Genomic DNA, 17,472 nt, shown 5'->3' with positions numbered 1-17,472 from the left:
TGTTTGTGTTTTTTACGTGTTTTTCCTGTAATTCATTTCTAATCTCATAACGTTGTGGTCAGAAAAGATGCTTGATATGATTTCAATTTTCTTAAATTTACTGAGGCTTGATTTGTGACCCAAGATGTGATCTATCCTGGAGAATGTTCCATGCGCACTTGAGAGGAAAGTGTAATCTGCTGTTTTTGGATGGAATGTCCTATAAATATCAATTAAATCTATCTGGTCTATTGTGTCATTTAAAGCTTCTGTTTCCTATTAATTTTCTGTCTGGATGATCTGTCCATTGGTGTGAGTTAGGTGTTAAAGTCCCCCACTATTATTGTGTTACTGTCGATTTCCTCTTTTAGAGCTGTTAGCAGTTGCCTTATGTATTGAGGTGCTCCTATGTTGGATGCATATATATTTATAATTGTTATATCTTCTTGGATTGATCCCTTGATCATTATGTAGTGTCCTTCCTTGTCTCTTGTAACATTCTTTATTTTAAAGTCTATTTTATCTGATATGAGTATAGCTACTCCAGCTTTCTTTTGATTTCCATTTGCATGGAATATCTTTCCATCCCCTCACTTTCAGTCTGTATGTGTCCCTAGGTCTAAAGTGGGTCTCTTGTAGACAGCATATATATGGGTCTTGTTTTTGTATCCATTCAGCAAGCCTGTGTCTTTTGGTTGGAGCATTTAATCCATTCATGTTTAAGGTAATTATCGATATGTATGTTCCTATGACCATTTTCTTAATTGTTTTGGGTTTGTTTTTGTAGGTCCTTTTCTTCTCTTGTGTTTCCCACTTAGGGAAGTTCCTTTAGCATTTGTTGTAGAGCTGGTTTGGTGGTGCTGAATTCTCTTAGCTTTTGCTTGTCTGTAAAGCTTTTGATTTCTCCATCAAATCTAAATGAGATCCTTGCTGGGTAGAGTAATCTTGGTTGTAGTTTCTTCCCTTTCATCACTTTAAGTATATCATGCCACTCCCTTCTGGCTTGTAGAGTTTCTGCTGAGAAATCAGCTGTTAACCTTATGGGAGTTCCCTTGTATGTTAATTGTCGTTTTTCCCTTGCTGCTTTCAATAATTTTTCTTTGTCTTTAATTTTTGCCATTTTGATTACTATGTGTCTCGGCGTGTTTCTCCTTGGGTTTATCCTGTATGGGACTCTCTGCGCTTCCTGAACTTGGGTGGCTATTTCCTTTCCCATGTTAGGGAAGTTTTCGACTATAATCTCTTCAAATATTTTCTCGGGTCCTTTGTCTCTCTCTTCTCCTTCTGGGACCCCTAGAGTGTGAATGTTGTTGCGTTTAATGTTTTCCCAGAGGTCTCTTAGGCTGTCTTCATTTCTTTTCATTCTTTTTTCTTTCATCTGTTCCGCAGCAGTGAATTCCACCATTCTGTCTTCCAGGTCACTTATGTGTTCTTCTGCCTCAGTTATTCTGCTATTGATTCCTTCTAGTGTAGTTTTCATTTCAGTTATTGTATTGTTCATCTCTGTTTGTTTGTTCTTTAATTCTTCTAGGTCTTTGTTAAACATTTCTTGCATCTTCTCGATCTTTGCCTCCATTCTTATTCCGAGGTCCTGGATCATCTTCACTATCATTATTCTGAATTCTTTTTCTGGAAGGTTGCCTATCTCCACTTCAGTTCGCTGTTTTTCTGGGGTTTTATCTTGTTACTTCATCTGGTATATAGCCCTCTGCCTTTTCATCTTGTCTATCTTTCTGTGAATGTGGTTTTTGTTCCACAGGCTGCAGGATTATAGTTTTTCTTGCTTCTGCTGTCTGCTCTCTGGTAGTTGAGGCTATCTAAGAGGCTTGATGGGAGGCTCAGGTGGTGGGTCCCAGCTACCTGTTTTGGTAAATAAAGTTTCACTGAAACACAGTCACACACATTTGTTTTTGTATCATCTATGTCTGCTTTCACTGGAAGCATTGAGTAGCTGCAGTGAAGACAATATAGCCCAGGAAGCCCAAAGGATTTACTATCTGGTCCCTTACAGGAAACGTTTGCTAAACACTGACTCAGGAGAATAGACTTGCATGGCTGGGCAGATGCAAGGAGTTCAAGTAGGAGATTTATTGTAGTAATCCACACTTGCGATTGTGGGACCTTGAACCAAAATGATGACAGTGGTTGTTAGGAGAAGTGGTTGTATTGTATTCTGGATATACGGAAAGTAGAGACAAAAGAATTTTATATTGAATACCTCCTAAGAGGAAGGCACTATGGTAGGTTCTACAGGGCAGTCGTTCCCAAACTTATGGATTTCACACACACAAATATATATATATGGGAGATCAGAGGGGACTAAAATAGATTTTCCAAATTTTATTTTACTGAACAAGGATGTTGAAGACTACTACCTGCCATCTGCTATCCCCATCCTTTCGTAAAATAAAGGATAACTTAACACCAAGAAAATAAGAAAGACATGATAAGATTAAAGAAATACACTAAGATTAAAGAATGTACATGATAGAAAATCCACCACACAGTCCTTATGGGTTATAGACATTCCTTTGGGAAAGACTGTTGTAGCAGGTAAATAACAATGGATTGTATCCTAAAGAAAGTTTAAAATGGCATACATTGCAAGGGCCAGGTCCAGTAAGGAAAATAGGACATGTGCAAAATTAGCCAAAACTCAGAGTAGAAGGTGGTATCATAAAAGGGAAGTTTAATAGCAAGTTCACTCCCAGCAAGGAGAATCCAAGATGGCTTCACAGAGTAAGGAGCATTTGAGCCTAGATGGATGGTGAGGAGGGCATGGAAATGTGAAGATGAAGAGACACAGAATCAGAAAAGGCATGAAGGCAAGAGAGTGCTGGGTGGGGGCTTCCCTGGTGGTGCAGTGGTTAAGAATCTGCCTGCCAATGCAGGGGACACGAGTTCGAGCCATGGTCTGGAAAGATCCCACATGCTGCCGAGCAACCAAGCCCATGCGCCACGACTACTGAGCCTGTACTCTAGAGCCCACGAGCCACAACTACTGAGCCCACGTGCCACAACTACTGAAGCCTGTGCGCCTAGAGGCTGTGCTTCGCAACAAGAGAAGCCACCTCAATGAGAAGCCCGCTCACCACAAAGAAGAGTAGCCCCTGCTCGCCACAACTAGAGAAAGCCCGCGCATAGCAACGAAGACCCAATGCAGCCAAAAATAAATAAATAAAATAAATAATTAAAAAAAAAAAAAAAGAGTGCTGTGTGGAAGGGAAATCACTTGGCAAGGGCTTTCTCCTTCCTTTTAAAACAGGGCAAGAATGATTTTTTTAAGTGGTTCTAGAGGCTCCTCTCATGACCTCAGTTCTAACTTCAATTGAACAGTTAGCATAGCCAAAGAAAAGACTAAGGATGAGACATACATAGACTCCTTCCTACTCTGTGCCTCAAGACACAGCATTCTCAGATATGAAGGGGAGATTTTAACCTGAGTACCAAGAAAATTAAATTTTCAACTGGTGCAATTAGGAATTGTTATGCTATAACCTGGAGGACTTTAGGCCAGCAAATCTTGGAAAAACACTATCCTTATCCTGAAAAGATTTGTCTCTGAGAAGCATTAAGCTACCTCAGTGGCACCTGGACTTTGACCTCCATTATTAATCTGCCAGGTGACCTCAGACAAGTTACTTAACCTCTTCCATACCCAGTACCCTCATCCTGAGGCTAATAATGCCTACTTTACAGGTTTTCTGTGAAGATTAACAATAACATAAATGCCTAGTACACAGCAGGGTTTTAATAAATAGTAGACATTATTATCCGTGGCATGAATTTTTGTAGCATTTGTAGTTGCAGTTTGTTCAAAGGGGGCACAGGGATTATTGGAAAAGACCTAACAGAAGCATGAGGTTTTCTTTTATTCATTACTGAAAAAGAGGGGAAACGTCCCTTTGCATGGTTAGGAATTAACTACACTCGTAAGCTTTCCCCATCTTCTTTATGTGTGTTTCTCTCACTTGCAGTGGAACCGGAAGTCAAGTATGTGGGGAACATGCACGGCAACGAGGTGCTGGGCCGCGAGCTGCTGCTGCAGCTGTCGGAGTTTCTGTGCGAGGAGTTCCGCAACAGGAACCAGCGCATCGTCCGGCTGGTGGAGGGCACGCGCATTCACATCCTGCCGTCCATGAACCCCGACGGCTACGAGGTGGCCGCAGCCGCCCAGGTACCGAGCCCCAGGGGGAGGCCCTGAGGAGAGCAGAGCCGTCCTAGGGAGTAAGGAAAAACCGGGAGACCAGAGGTGTCCTCTCTGTCCCACTGTAAATGCCACGATGTGATAGAGGAAAAGCTGGAGAAATAGAATGAAGTGTGAAGATGGGTTCAGCACTGTAGCACCCTATGCAATGAATGGGGGTTCTCTCTGAGTCTCAGTTCCCTCCCTCCCCCGCCTTTCCAGCTGAGTTCTCCATTTCATTGTGAGGATGAGTGAAGCAGTATCAGCGACAACATTTTATCAACTGGAAGGTACTGAACAGGTGTGAAGGGATATTGCAAAACGGCCCTTCTTCCCTGAACTTTTAGCTTCCAACCCTAAATCCTCTTCTTCCCACACTACACTTACATTTGCATTTGGGGGGAAAAGAGAAAGAATGAGCTTTTCTCAGAATTGTGGGGTGGCGGGTTAGTCCTGTTATAGATTCTTCATACTTTATTCCATCTTTGTACGGCTTTTTTCCTCTACTAGTATAGTACTCAGCCTTTGAATTCTTTATTTTAGAGTTACATTGTTCAGGGGACAAATAAAAAAAAGTGTTTATGGGCTTTATTTCCTAACATAACTTCGAAATATCAGTGTGCCTAACTTTAAGTCAGTGATTCTTTTGTGGCTGTGCATCAGAATTGTAGGTGAAGATTTTTGAGATACAGGTTCTCAGGTCCTCTCCCCACCCCAAATCTACTGAATGAGAATTTTCAGTGGGTGAGGGCAGGCATCTGCCTTACACGATGGATATGTTCCTTTAAAAGCTGTATTTAAACCTGGTTTGTTTGGGGTTTTTTTTTTTTTTTTTTGGAGGTGGGTGTAAATGAAAGATTCTTTTTTTTCCATTTAAAAATATGTTTATTGGGGGTAGTCTTAAAATGTTTTTTATGTTTAAGACTAGACTTCACTACTTTACTTTTTTTTTTAAATTTTGCTTTTATTGTGGTAAGAGCACCTAAGATGAGATCTACCCTCTTAACAAAATTTTAAGTGTACAATACACTATTGTTGATTACAGGTAAAAGGTCGTACAGCTGATCTCCAGAACTTATCTATCCTGTTCAACCAAACCTTTATATCCCTTCATTAGTAACTTCCCATTTCCCCCTCCTCCCAGCCCCTGGCAATGACCTTCCACTCTCCGATTCCATGAATCTGACCACTCTGTCCCATACAAGTGGAACCACTCAGTATCTCTCCTTGAATGGCCCATCCTGGTTTAAGCCTACTAGAGGACAGGGCTGAGGGGTGAGGAGAAGCAGGGAGGGTAATGGAGCCAAGATGTTGAGGCAAACACAAATTTGACCCTTGCAATCTTACAACCTCCTGCTGACATGACTCAACAAATGAAAAAAAAAAAAACTTTGTCCCCTCCCCCGCTGCCCCCAACTGGAAATCAGAGAGATGGACATGAACATGCCTCGAGACTTGAGTTTCCAAAAGAACAGGACAATTTGAGAGTGCTGTAGGGGTGAACCCAACCTGGCCACTTTCCTTCTAGTGGCCCTTCCCTGTATTGCAGTGGGGAGACTGGAGAAGCCCCTCAGACCTGCCCACATCTTTTGTGCAGTGAAGTGGGGGTGGGAGGAGGTGGAGAAAACCCCTGCCAAATCCTAGAGCTGTCTCTGGGGAGCCAGTCTCTGCTCACCTGCTACGTACTTGTTCAAAGGGAGCAGATCCTGAAACTGAACCCAAGAGAGGACCCATTGGGTTCTCAGATTCCCAGAGCTACGTGCCGTACCCAGAGGAAACCTGTCTGCATGGCTACACAGGGAAGACCTGCCTGGCCACCTAAATTTAAAGGCACCTGTAGGTAAGGTAGAATAATATGGCTCCACCTCCCAAAGATAGTCAAGTCCTAATCCCTGGAACCTGTGAATATGTAATGTTACATGGCAAAGGGAATTAAGGTTACAGACAAAATTAAAGTTGTTAATCAAGTGACCTTAAAATACCCTGGATTATTGGGTGGGCCCAGGGTAACCAATCACAAGGGTCCTTTAAATGTGGAAGAGGAAGGCAGAAGGTCACAGGCAAAGAGAGATTTGAAGATGTTCTAGGGAAACAGATTCCCCTAGAGACTTCAGAAGGAATACAGCCCTGCTGACACCTTTAGGTCTCGTGAGACCCATTTCAATCTTCTGACGTCCAAAACTGTGAGATCATAAGTTTGTGCAAGGTTAAGCCCTAAGGTTGTGGCAATTTGTTACAGCAGTAATAGGAAGCTAATAACTGAACCCTGTTTATGGGAACTTCTGTTAAAGGAAGTCCTTACTGCCAGCTTAACTAATGACCCGGTGTGAGTAGTAAGTCAGCTGATAGGTAAATTAGCATAACTGTTCATATGGACAGTTATGAGTTAACGCTGACATAAATCAGCAAGCAATGAAAACCCCTGGAAGCATAATGAAAATTATTATCTCATAGAAGTGAACAATCAAACTCCAAATAGAAAAATCTTATAAATGTTTTCCACTGGAACAGAATTGATGTAGGAGACTTAAGAGAATGTCAAAAAATATGTTTTCAATGAGATCTAAGAATAAAATGCGAGCACGATGCCACGAAAATAGAGAAATCTGAGAACAATAAAGAGTTCTTAGAAAAATACGAGAGTAGTAGTACATCTGTGAGTTTTTAGCCTCCTAGTCCATGCATTCACCCTACTTCCAGTAATGGCCACCAATTTGGGCTCTCCCCTCTCAGTCCACAGGGCTCCAGTGGACACTATTCTCCTTCTCCAAAGCCAAACAAAGCACCAAACAGAATTTCAGTTTTGCAAGAGCCTGTGAACTTATCTCTATTCTACTGCTTTATATATTTTAATTATTTATGTAAGTATCTATCTCCCCATATATACCATGAATTCCTGGAAAGCTAGCATAATGTCTCATGATCTCTTTCCCTAGTGTCTTTCAGGGGACTTTGAATAGAGATAGACCTAAATAGATATGGATTGATTAAATGGATGGATGAATGAATGAATACATGACCAAATAAACGATGAAATGTGAAGTGTGAGCAGAGAGGTTAAGGGATCCACGAAGTTGATATTGCTCAGAAAAAAGATAATCAAGGATCCTAAGTAAAAAAAAATAAAGGGGGGGATGGTTTCCACTTTGGAAAACAGTTTAGCAGTTTCTGAAAAACTTAAATATGGACTTACTTTATGATCCAGCAGTTCTACTACTAGATATTAGAAATGAAAACATGTGTCCACACACAGACTTATACACAAATGTTTGCAGCAGCATTATCCACAATAGCCAAAAAGTGGAAACAAACAAAATGTCCATGTACTGGGTTTAATAGTATACCCTCTGCCCCCTCCAATTCATGTCTACCTGGAACCTATGAATATGACCTTGTTTGGAAATAGGGTCTTTGCATATGTAATCAAGTTAAAGTGAAGTCATACTGGATTAGGGGACCTAAGTCAAATATAACCGGTGTCCTTATAAGAAGAGAGCAATTTGTACTCAGAGACACAGACATACAGGGGAGAAGACTATGTGAAGATAGAAGTAGAAATCGGAGTGAGGCATCTACAAGCTAAGGGACGCCAAGGACTGTCAGCAACCACCAGAAGCTAGAAGAGTCAAAGAAGGATCCTCCTCTAAAGCCTTTAGAGAGCATGACCCTGCTTGATTTCAGACTTCTAGCCTCCAGAACTGTGAGAGAATACATTTCTGATGTTATAAGCCACCTAGTTTGTGGTAATTTGTTACAGCAGTCCCAGGAAACAAATACAGTCTATTAACTGGTGAATGGATAAACACAATGTGATAAATCCATATAATGGAATTATTCAGAAATAAAAGGGAATGAAGTCCTGATACATGCTACAACATGCAGGAACCTCAAAAACATTTTGCCCAGTGAAAAAAGCCAAACATATAATATATGATCCCACTTACTGAAATGTCCAGAAAAGGCAAATCCATAGAGACAGAAAGTGATTACCTAGGGGTGGAGTAAAAATGAGGAGTGACTGTAAATGGGCATGAGGTTTCTTTTCAGGGTGATGGAAGTATTCTTAAATTGGGGTAAAAGTTGCACAATTCTGTAAGCATGCTAAAATTCTTTGAATTGTACACTTAAAATGGATGAATGTTGTGGTATGTAAGCTATATATATCAATAAAACCGTTTTTAAAGAATAGAGGTTCCCACCCTCCTACACTGTTGGTGGGAATGTAAACTGGTGCAGCCACTATGGAAAACAGTATGGAGGTTCCTTAAAAAACTAAAAATAGAGCCACCATATGATCCAACGATCCTACTCCTGGGCATATATCCGGAAAAGATGAAAACTCTAATTTGAAAAGATACATGCACCCAAGTGTTCATAGCAGCACTATTTACAATAGCCAAGACATGGAAACAACCGAAGTGCCCATCGACAGACAATTGGTTTAAGAAGTTGTGGTATAAATATCCAATGGAATATTCCTCAGCCATAAAAAAGAATGAAATATTGCCACTTGCAGGAACATGGATGGACCTAGAGATTATCATATTAAGTGAAGTAAGTCAGACAGAGAAAGAAAAATATTATAAGTGATAAGTGATATCACTAATATGTGGAATCTAAAATAATATACAAATGAATCTTTATATAAAACAGAAACAGACTCAGACATAGAAGACAAACTTATAGTTACCAAAGGGGAAAGGGATGGGGGAGGGATAAATTAGGAGTATGGGAGTAACAGATACAAACTACTATACATAAAATAGATAAGCAACAAGGATTTACTGTATAGCATGGGGAACTGTAGTCAATATCTTGTAATAACCTATAATGGAAAATAATCTGAAAAAAATACATATATAACTGAAAAAATTATACTTTCTCACTGCACATACCTCTGTCATTCTGATTAAATAGACATAAACAATTTTTTTAAAACAGGGGTTCCCATTATCCTGAAACACCCTCCTTTTGTTAGAGCTTCTCCTGGGATCTCTACCTCCAGCATGTGGTTTATAGGGAAACTTGAAACACGCCACTGGGACTTTGGATGAGTTAAAGAAGAAAATGCTACATCGTTTGATAGATCAAGCTAATGTGTAAAAAAAAAAACTATACAGTGTTCTTCAAATAGAGCATTCAGTCTGAAACCTTCATCTTTCATTTCTTCTTTTTCCCACTAGGACAGGGACATTTCTGGGTATCTGGTTGGCAGGAACAATGCAAACGGAGTGGACCTGAACCGCAACTTCCCTGATCTCAATACCTACATCTACTACAATGAGAAGAACGGAGGCCCCAACCACCACTTGCCCCTTCCAGACAACTGGAAAAATCAGGTATAAGACAAAATTTGCAAGCAGAAGCAGGTAAATCAGCATCTGGAATTTCTTCCCTGAATCTTCACATCAACTAAATATGCAATAATAAAGCATCAACCCAATTCTGTGCTAGTCTGTCCAGAGCAATGCTAACTGTAACGTATGCCTCTTCGTATTTCCTTCCTCCCTGAGCATAGAGCCCTTCACTGAGCACATGATATTTGATGTTAGTGGTGAGAGTGGCAAAGGAGGTGAAAGTGGTTTCATACCGCTGCACAGCACTTTATAATTCTATAGAATTCTTTCTCAGCTAGCGTTTCAGTTGATCATCGTAACACTCTGGTAAATGCATCAAGCAGTGTTATCCATCCCCGTTTTACAGATAACACTTATAGAAAAAATAATTTAAACTCACACAGCTAGTAATTGGTGGACTCAAGATTAAAACCCAGGTCTTCTGACTCCTCATCCAACATTCTTTCTACTGCACTGTACTGTCGACAGAGAACTGTAACATTCTAAAGAGAAATCTCTCTTGCATGTGATGAACTGTACGCTTATCAACAATTAGCTAGAGAAAGAGGTTAGGGAGTCTCACCCTCAGAAGAGAAGTTTTTCTTCTTCTCTTTCTGTATGACCCTTGACTACTTTACCATACTCTCATTTCCCTTGCTTTCTCAATCAGAGGATCCCATTTGATGCTCCCAGACCTCTTACCCCTTGGTAATGCGAATGGTTTCAGCCTGATGGTCATCCTGTTCCTGGGAATGACTCTTGTCATCCTTGGAGCATCACCACCACCCTGTTTCTTACACTGTGTGGGCTAGTTCTAAACATTCTCTGTGAATATCTAAACTTAGAGACTGGGGAGAGAAAATTAAAGCAAGTGGAAGGCTTTATATTGGGAGTTTCTAGATGGAATATTATCAGGTTTTTCCCCTTGGAATTGAAGCAAAAGTCATGCCGACATGTTTAGATTTTGGATAGCAGCTATGCTCTTGGCTCAAGCAAATAATACATCAAAAATAACTTTGCACTCGTTGACATATCCAGCCAGAAGGATGTTCTGATTGATTAAACTTGTCTACATAAAATAAGGTAATTGAGCCAGTAACAATTAGACTCCCACTGGCTCCTCTGTCTGCATCTTAGAAGGAAAAAAGACAATGAGAAGTCCCTCTTGCTCTTGATGGGCCAGGAACAGTGAGAGGCTGGCCTCCTTCTGATGGATGGAGGGTTAGGACATGGAGAAAGGACTGCTTTAAAGAATCTGAGCCCTGGTCACAGAGCTGGACCGGTGCCTTTGGGATTATATCCATTCTGATTGGGTGAGACTCAACATTATTCATTCAGTCTCCCTTGGAATAGAAAAGATGGGGGCCTTCACAACTGACCCTTGGTCCAGGACGAGCCGTTAACACATTAACACCACATAACCTCTAAGCACATCCATCTTGAGGGGAGGAAAAACAGTGAAGACTGTAAATTATTTACTTACAAGTCCAGTAGATTCAAGGCTTTCTTTAGAATACTGTCACTCACTAGCAATATAATCTGCAATAGAAATCTGCAATAGAATGGGTGGAATCTCACTACTTAGCCAAGACTGGCCCATATTACAGTATGTCTAATTCATGAAATTTGGGTATGACCACAGGAGAACAGTCCACATGTCAACAACACAGCAGATGTGTTGGGGGAAGGAGGAGGTTGAAAACCATTGCTGTAAACCAGCAATTTTCAGATATATTTACTAGAACCCTAAATTTCTGCAGAGGAGCTCCAGAAGCTACTGGAACAGTGGGTAAATTGGAGGACCCTTTCTTTGTTGCCAGAGGAGGCCAAACTGGGACTCTGCGCTCTCCAATTCATGTTACCCCTCTTCAAACTGCTCTTTTTCTCCCTCTCTCTCTCTCTCTTTTTTTTTTTTTTTGGATAGACTTCATTTTTGAGCAGTTTCACATTCACAGCAAAATTGAGTGGAAAGTACAGAATATTACCATATATTCCCTGCTTCCCATTATCAACATCTCCCACCAGAGTGGTACATTTATTACAGTGATGAACCTGCATTGACTTGTCATCATCACCCAAAAGTCCATAGTTTACATTAGGGTTCACTCTTCATGTTGTATATTCTGTGGGTTTTCACAAATGTATCATGACATGTATCTATTTTGCATCATGCACAATAGTTTCACTGCCCTAGATGACCTCTTTTCAGCTATTGAATACTGGGTTTCCATATGAGATTTCATTTTAAACAAGTGTTCCATTCACTTAATTTGTTAAACTATCACGCAAAAGATCAAAATTTCCCCATCTGCACTTCTCATATCTGGCAGGATTCTCTTTGCTTTATTCAGACATGCCATCCTCTCAGGCCACTTCCTGTCAGACATGCCATCCTCTCAGGCCACAACCCGACAAACTCATGTAAACAGCCATCTGGCTTCAGTTGCAGCTTCACCGCCAAGCTCTCATCTCTCCTCAGGTGGAACCTGAGACCCAGGCAGTGATCCAGTGGATCCGCTCCTTCAACTTTGTCCTTTCAGCCAATCTCCATGGAGGAGCAGTGGTGGCCAATTACCCATATGACAAGTCCCTTGAGCGCCGGGTCCGAGGTTTCCGCCGCACTGCCAATACCCCCACGCCTGATGACACACTTTTCCAGAAGGTATGCAGTATGGCTGCCTGTCCAGCCAGAGGAACTTGGGGCTTAGGAGAGTGACTGAGGTCAAATCAGTAACACAGGACCCGGTTAGGAATGAATGAACAGAAAATGATTGAAAACACCTCCTGCTCGTTAAGAGCTTACAATCTAGTATATTAAATTTTGTTTTGAATGATAAGGCATAAATTCATGAAAAAGTAAATAAATAGGAGAGCTTTTTACAGTACAGTTACCAAAATGTAAAAAACTACTTAAGCTAATGACAAGCAAGAAATATGCCAAAAGCCTAATAGTGCTGGTGGTAAGCTAGAGCATTAAATGTGAATTTGGGGGCTCTAATTTACGGTTTTATGGTAATATGGCTATATTAATGAAAAATAGACCATGCACGTGAAAAAGGTTTACATAATAGTTCAAAACAGCAATAGAATAAAATTAACAGATTAGTTATTTTATAGTTAATATTATTAATAATATATAATTAATATAATGATAATATTACTTAGTATCTCAATTTTTTTCTTTTTTGGGGCTGTACCTCGTGGCTTGCAGGATCTTAGTTCCCCGACCAGGGACCGAACCTGGGCCCCAGCATTGAAAGTGTGGAGTCCTAACCACTGGACCGCCAGGGAATTCCCCTATAATGATAACATTATTAATTCAACAGTTAATGAATTACATAGAGAATAACACTAGTTGTTGCTTTGCAAAGCAAGTATATTATTCCATTTTCTTCTCTAGTAATCTCATTTTGTCCGCTGTTATAAAATAGTAATGAAAGAGAATTATAGAGATTTTGAATATATTCCTCTCTTTCCAACACACATCTCTCACCCCCAATACATAATTCTTTTTGTCACGAAGGCCTATCTTTCTTGCTTCTTGATTTCTCTTATAAAACTCGGCTGGAAAATGAGGTACACCTCATTGAGTTACACCTAGAAGAGAGCTTATACATTATCGAGTGCTACCCCTCACTTTGCACTTGAAGAAATTTAGGCCCAGTATAGTGGGAAAATCAGAAGATAGGTCTCCTAACTCTAGTCCACTCCACGCACACACACCCCATCTCTCTATTCCTTCTAGTATTTTCTTTCGCTAAAGCAAATAATCAGTTGTTACACCTAGTGGGTTTCTTGGCCTCACCCTGCTTCTGAGTATGAGCATTGCCCTATGAGTTGGGGATACTCAAGGTCATTTTCCACCTGCTTTACCTGTAGCTGGCCAAGGTCTACTCCTATGCACATGGATGGATGCACCAAGGTTGGAACTGTGGGGATTACTTCCCAGATGGCATCACCAATGGGGCTTCCTGGTATTCTCTCAGCAAGGGTAAGAAGAGTGCTAGGCACAAGAGTGCTGTAAGCTGAAGTAGAATGGGGTTCGTTTCTCCTTTTAAATTATCATTCTTTTTCACAGGGAAATGACAGGAATGATATTTTGCACTCAAGTAGAGATCTGAAAAATGGGAAGTCTTAAGTTGGCATTTAACATCATCTTGTGATTCTTAAAATGGAGGTCGGGACACCTTGTGGTCCTTTAAAACTGGTGGTTTACATAGTGGATTAGGGCATAGGAAGGGAATAATGCAGTCAAGTGGTTAAGAGCGTGGGTTCTAAGGGTACACTGGGCCGAAACCAGGCTTACCCATTCACCATTTATGTGGCTTCAGGCTAATTACTTAACTTCTCTGTGCTTCAGTTTCCTCATCTGTACTTTAAGAATAACACTACTTGCATTGTAATTTTGATGTAAGTATTAAATAATGCACATAGAGGATTTGGAAATGCCTGGTTTATAGATGTTAAGGTTTTTCCGTAGTAGCATGAGGTATGCCGCACGTAGCAAAGAAGGAGAGATGCTGGCCCGGACACAAACAGTTCCTCTGATATGTGCTCTCTGTACCCTGCCTACCCATCTCCCATCAGAAGGGGTTTGCTGTGGACATTGGCCATTGATAACTTAGCAGAAACCTCCAGCAAGAGGCTTCTCTCTCTATTCCCTGGGCTTTTCCCATCACTGAGGGTCAAGATAGAACCTCTGTTCACAGACCTTCAGTAGATAGGGAACCTAAGGTTAGGGAGGAGGCTGAAGCAGGAAGCCAGGTTCTCTTAGGAATCATGTTGCAGCAGCTGTCTTTCCCCATCTTGTCACATCTGACCTGTCAGAGCCCAGGTAGCAGAAAACTCACTGGAGAGGGCTGAGCTGATGGCTGGTCCTATGGAGAGTGGGCAGGAGGAAGGTTAGGGAGTCATCATGTACTGGGAAGGCGGTAGACTTATCGTGGCCGAAAACTGACTTGAACCCAAGGCAAGATTTTTTTTTTCTCAAAGACAGATATATATTTATTACCCTTTGTCACGGAAAGTTTAAAAATCACTGAACAAATACGATAATTTTTTAAAAAAACACCTTACCTTTAATATTCATGTGGAACATCAAGTAGCATCATGTATTACTGGAAGTTTATAAGACTAGATAACAGATTTAAGAATCATCTTCCTTGTCACTTTACTACATCTACCAATATCTACCAATAGTTTACTGTTAACTTAAGCCAAGGCAAGAAGATTGAACTTTACTTTCTTTAGTTTGCATTAGGAAAGCAATAAGTACCCCCTCCCAAATTTAAAATATAAAATATACTTTTTCAAATTATACTTGTTCCTCCCTTTCCCTTCCCATCCTCTGGGAAAGCATGACCCACTGCCTCCCCTGAGAATCATTACCCTAAATTAAAGGAGTGCAATTCCAAGATCATGAAGTTTGTATCAAAATGATAGTATGGTCTCTAGACCAGCATCATCAGCGTCACCTGGAAACTTGTTAGAAATGTAAATGTTCACTGAATACATACTGAATCAGAACCCTGGGGTTAAGCCCCAGCAATCTGTATTTGGCATGGGGTGTTGGGTGGGAACCTGGTTGTACAAATCTGCCACCGCCCTCTTTCCCTTAGGAATGCAAGACTTTAATTACCTCCATACCAACTGTTTTGAGATCACGCTGGAACTGAGTTGTGACAAGTTTCCGCGGCAAGAGGAATTACAGCGCGAGTGGCTGGGTAATCGGGAAGCCCTAATTCAATTCTTGGAACAGGTAAATCCCATTCTTTAACATTCCTGGTTACAGAAAGGGAAGTGTTTTCTGATGGTAGGCAAGGTGTTTTGTGTGACTCAGGTCTGACTTTTGCTCTGACTCATTACAATAGATGTCAGCTTCTCTACCAGTGAAATTAATTCATTCAACATTGTTGAGCACAACTATCTGTCAGAGACTGTATTATATGGTCGGGATTAAGAGTAAACAAACAGGGCATCCCTGGTGGCGCAGTGGTTAAGAATCCGCCTGACAATGAAGGGGACACGGGTTCGAGCCCTGGTCCAGGAAGATCCCACATGCTGGGGAGCAACTAAGCCTGTACGCCACAGCTACTGAGCCTGCGCTCTAGAGCCCATGAGCCACAGCTACTGAGCTCGAGTGCTACAACTACTGAAGCCCGCACGCCTAGAGCCTGTGCTCCACAACAAGAGAAACCACCACAATGAGAAGCCCGCTCACCGCAACGAAGAGTAGCCCCCACTCACCGCAACTAGAGAAAGCCCGCGCACAGCAACGAAGACCCAACGCAGCCAAAAATAAAAACAAATAAATAAATAAATTTTAAAAAGAAGAGTAAACAAACAACAAATATCTCTGTATATATTGCAGCTTATATTCTAGTGAGGAGAGACAGACAATAAAGAAGAAATAAAATAAATTTTATAACATGTTAAATGCAAAATGCTTTCAAGAAGGCCTTACAGAGAAAGTGACATTTAAACAGACTTAAAGGAGGTAAGGGAGTAAACCACAAAGATATCTAGGGGAAAAGGGGCTCCCTGATGAAGTCACAATTGCAAGTGCAAGGCCAACAGCAAGTAGATGAAAAGATGCTCAAAATCATGAGGGAAATGTAAATCAAACCCACAGTGAAATACCACCTCACACTCATTAGGATGGCTGCTATACAAAAACAAATTTACAAACAATGACAGAAAATAGCAAGTGTTGGCAAGGATGTGGAGAAATTGGAACCCTGGTGCAGTGTTGGTGGGAATGTAAAATGGTATAGCCACTATGAAAAACAGTGTGGTGGTTCCTGAAAAAATTAAAAATAGAGCTGCCATATGATCCTGCAAAACCGCTTCTGGGTATATATTCAGAAGAACTGAAAGCAGGATCTCAAAGAGATGTTTGTATATGCGTGTTCATAGCAGCATTGTTCACAGTAGCCAAAAGGTGAAAGCAACCCAAGTGTCCATTGATGGATGAAGGGGTAAACAAAATGTGGTATAGATACACAATGGGCATACAGCCTTAAAAAAGAAGGAAATTCTGTCATATGTTACAACATGGATGAACCTTGAGGACATTATGCTAGGTGAAATAAACCAGTCCCCAAAAAAACAAATATGGTATAATTTTACTTATATGAGATATCAAGAGTAGTCAAATTCATAGAGATAGAAAGTAGATTAGTGACATGATTTGACTTAGATTTTAACAGGATCACTCTGACTGCTCTATTGAGATTATTGGGGATCGGGGTGAGACCAGAGAGACCAGTCAAGGGTCTATCACCATAATCTTTGTGACGATCAAGTGCAGAAACACATGGGAAAGGGCTTCGTGGACTCTCAAACACCACACAAAGGTTTTATGAGCATAACTATACACTATAAACTTTCCTACAGGTACACCAAGGCATCAAGGGAATGGTGCGGGATGAGAATTATAATAATCTTGTGGACGCTGTCATTTCTGTCAGTGGGATTAACCATGATGTCACTTCAGGTAGGTGGCTACTGCTTAGTGGGGTGAGAAGGAAGCTTTCACTCCCTCACCACCTTCAGCATAATCAGGAGGCCAGTTTGTAATCCAGTGAGACCAGCAGGGACATCAAGGACACTGGGGGTGGTGGATTGGAGGAAGGAAGGATAACAGGATTGAGGACAGGAATTAAGAGGCAAGGCCCAGGAAGATGTAAATGTAACAGCTCTCTCAGCATTTAGGAGTCACTGCCTCATACAACTTTGTTAGGGGTGTTTCCTGGGTTTGAGGTTATTAATAGCTCACATACTGGTGTGGAATGGGCTAGAAAAAAAAAAAAGACTGTAAAACTGATGTTTAGTCTTGTCCCTGAGCCAGGCATTTCGCTACACCTCCGTTCAGGGAAAAGTTAGTAAAAGGCATTCCATAGGCTCGCTGCAGGGCAAGATTGATGGTGGGGGCAGATCTCAAAGCCAACTTGGAACCTTCTAGAATGGTAC

General features: G+C 41.0%; 1 protein-coding gene across 4 annotated transcripts in view; it reads left to right on the top strand.

The window, feature by feature from the left end:
• Positions 1–17,472, top strand: part of CPN1 (carboxypeptidase N subunit 1) — a 63,221-nt gene that overhangs the window by 24,941 nt on the left and 20,808 nt on the right. For all 4 annotated transcript variants that reach the window (XM_082408140.1, XM_082408138.1, XM_082408137.1 and 1 more), the window contains 6 exons: positions 3,957–4,156; positions 9,349–9,504; positions 11,981–12,163; positions 13,381–13,492; positions 15,120–15,259; positions 16,897–16,996. In XM_082408140.1, the coding sequence (XP_082264266.1) occupies positions 3,986–4,156; positions 9,349–9,504; positions 11,981–12,163; positions 13,381–13,492; positions 15,120–15,259; positions 16,897–16,996 (862 nt within the window). In that variant the 5' untranslated portion in view covers positions 3,957–3,985. The remainder of the gene's footprint in view (positions 1–3,956; positions 4,157–9,348; positions 9,505–11,980; positions 12,164–13,380; positions 13,493–15,119; positions 15,260–16,896; positions 16,997–17,472) is intronic.

This window comes from Balaenoptera borealis (genome assembly GCF_965194805.1).
Source record: "Balaenoptera borealis genome assembly, chromosome: 10".
Lineage (NCBI taxonomy): Eukaryota > Metazoa > Chordata > Mammalia > Artiodactyla > Balaenopteridae > Balaenoptera > Balaenoptera borealis.
Note: the sequence above shows the minus strand (reverse complement) of the source record. Positions and strands in the feature narration are given on the sequence as shown.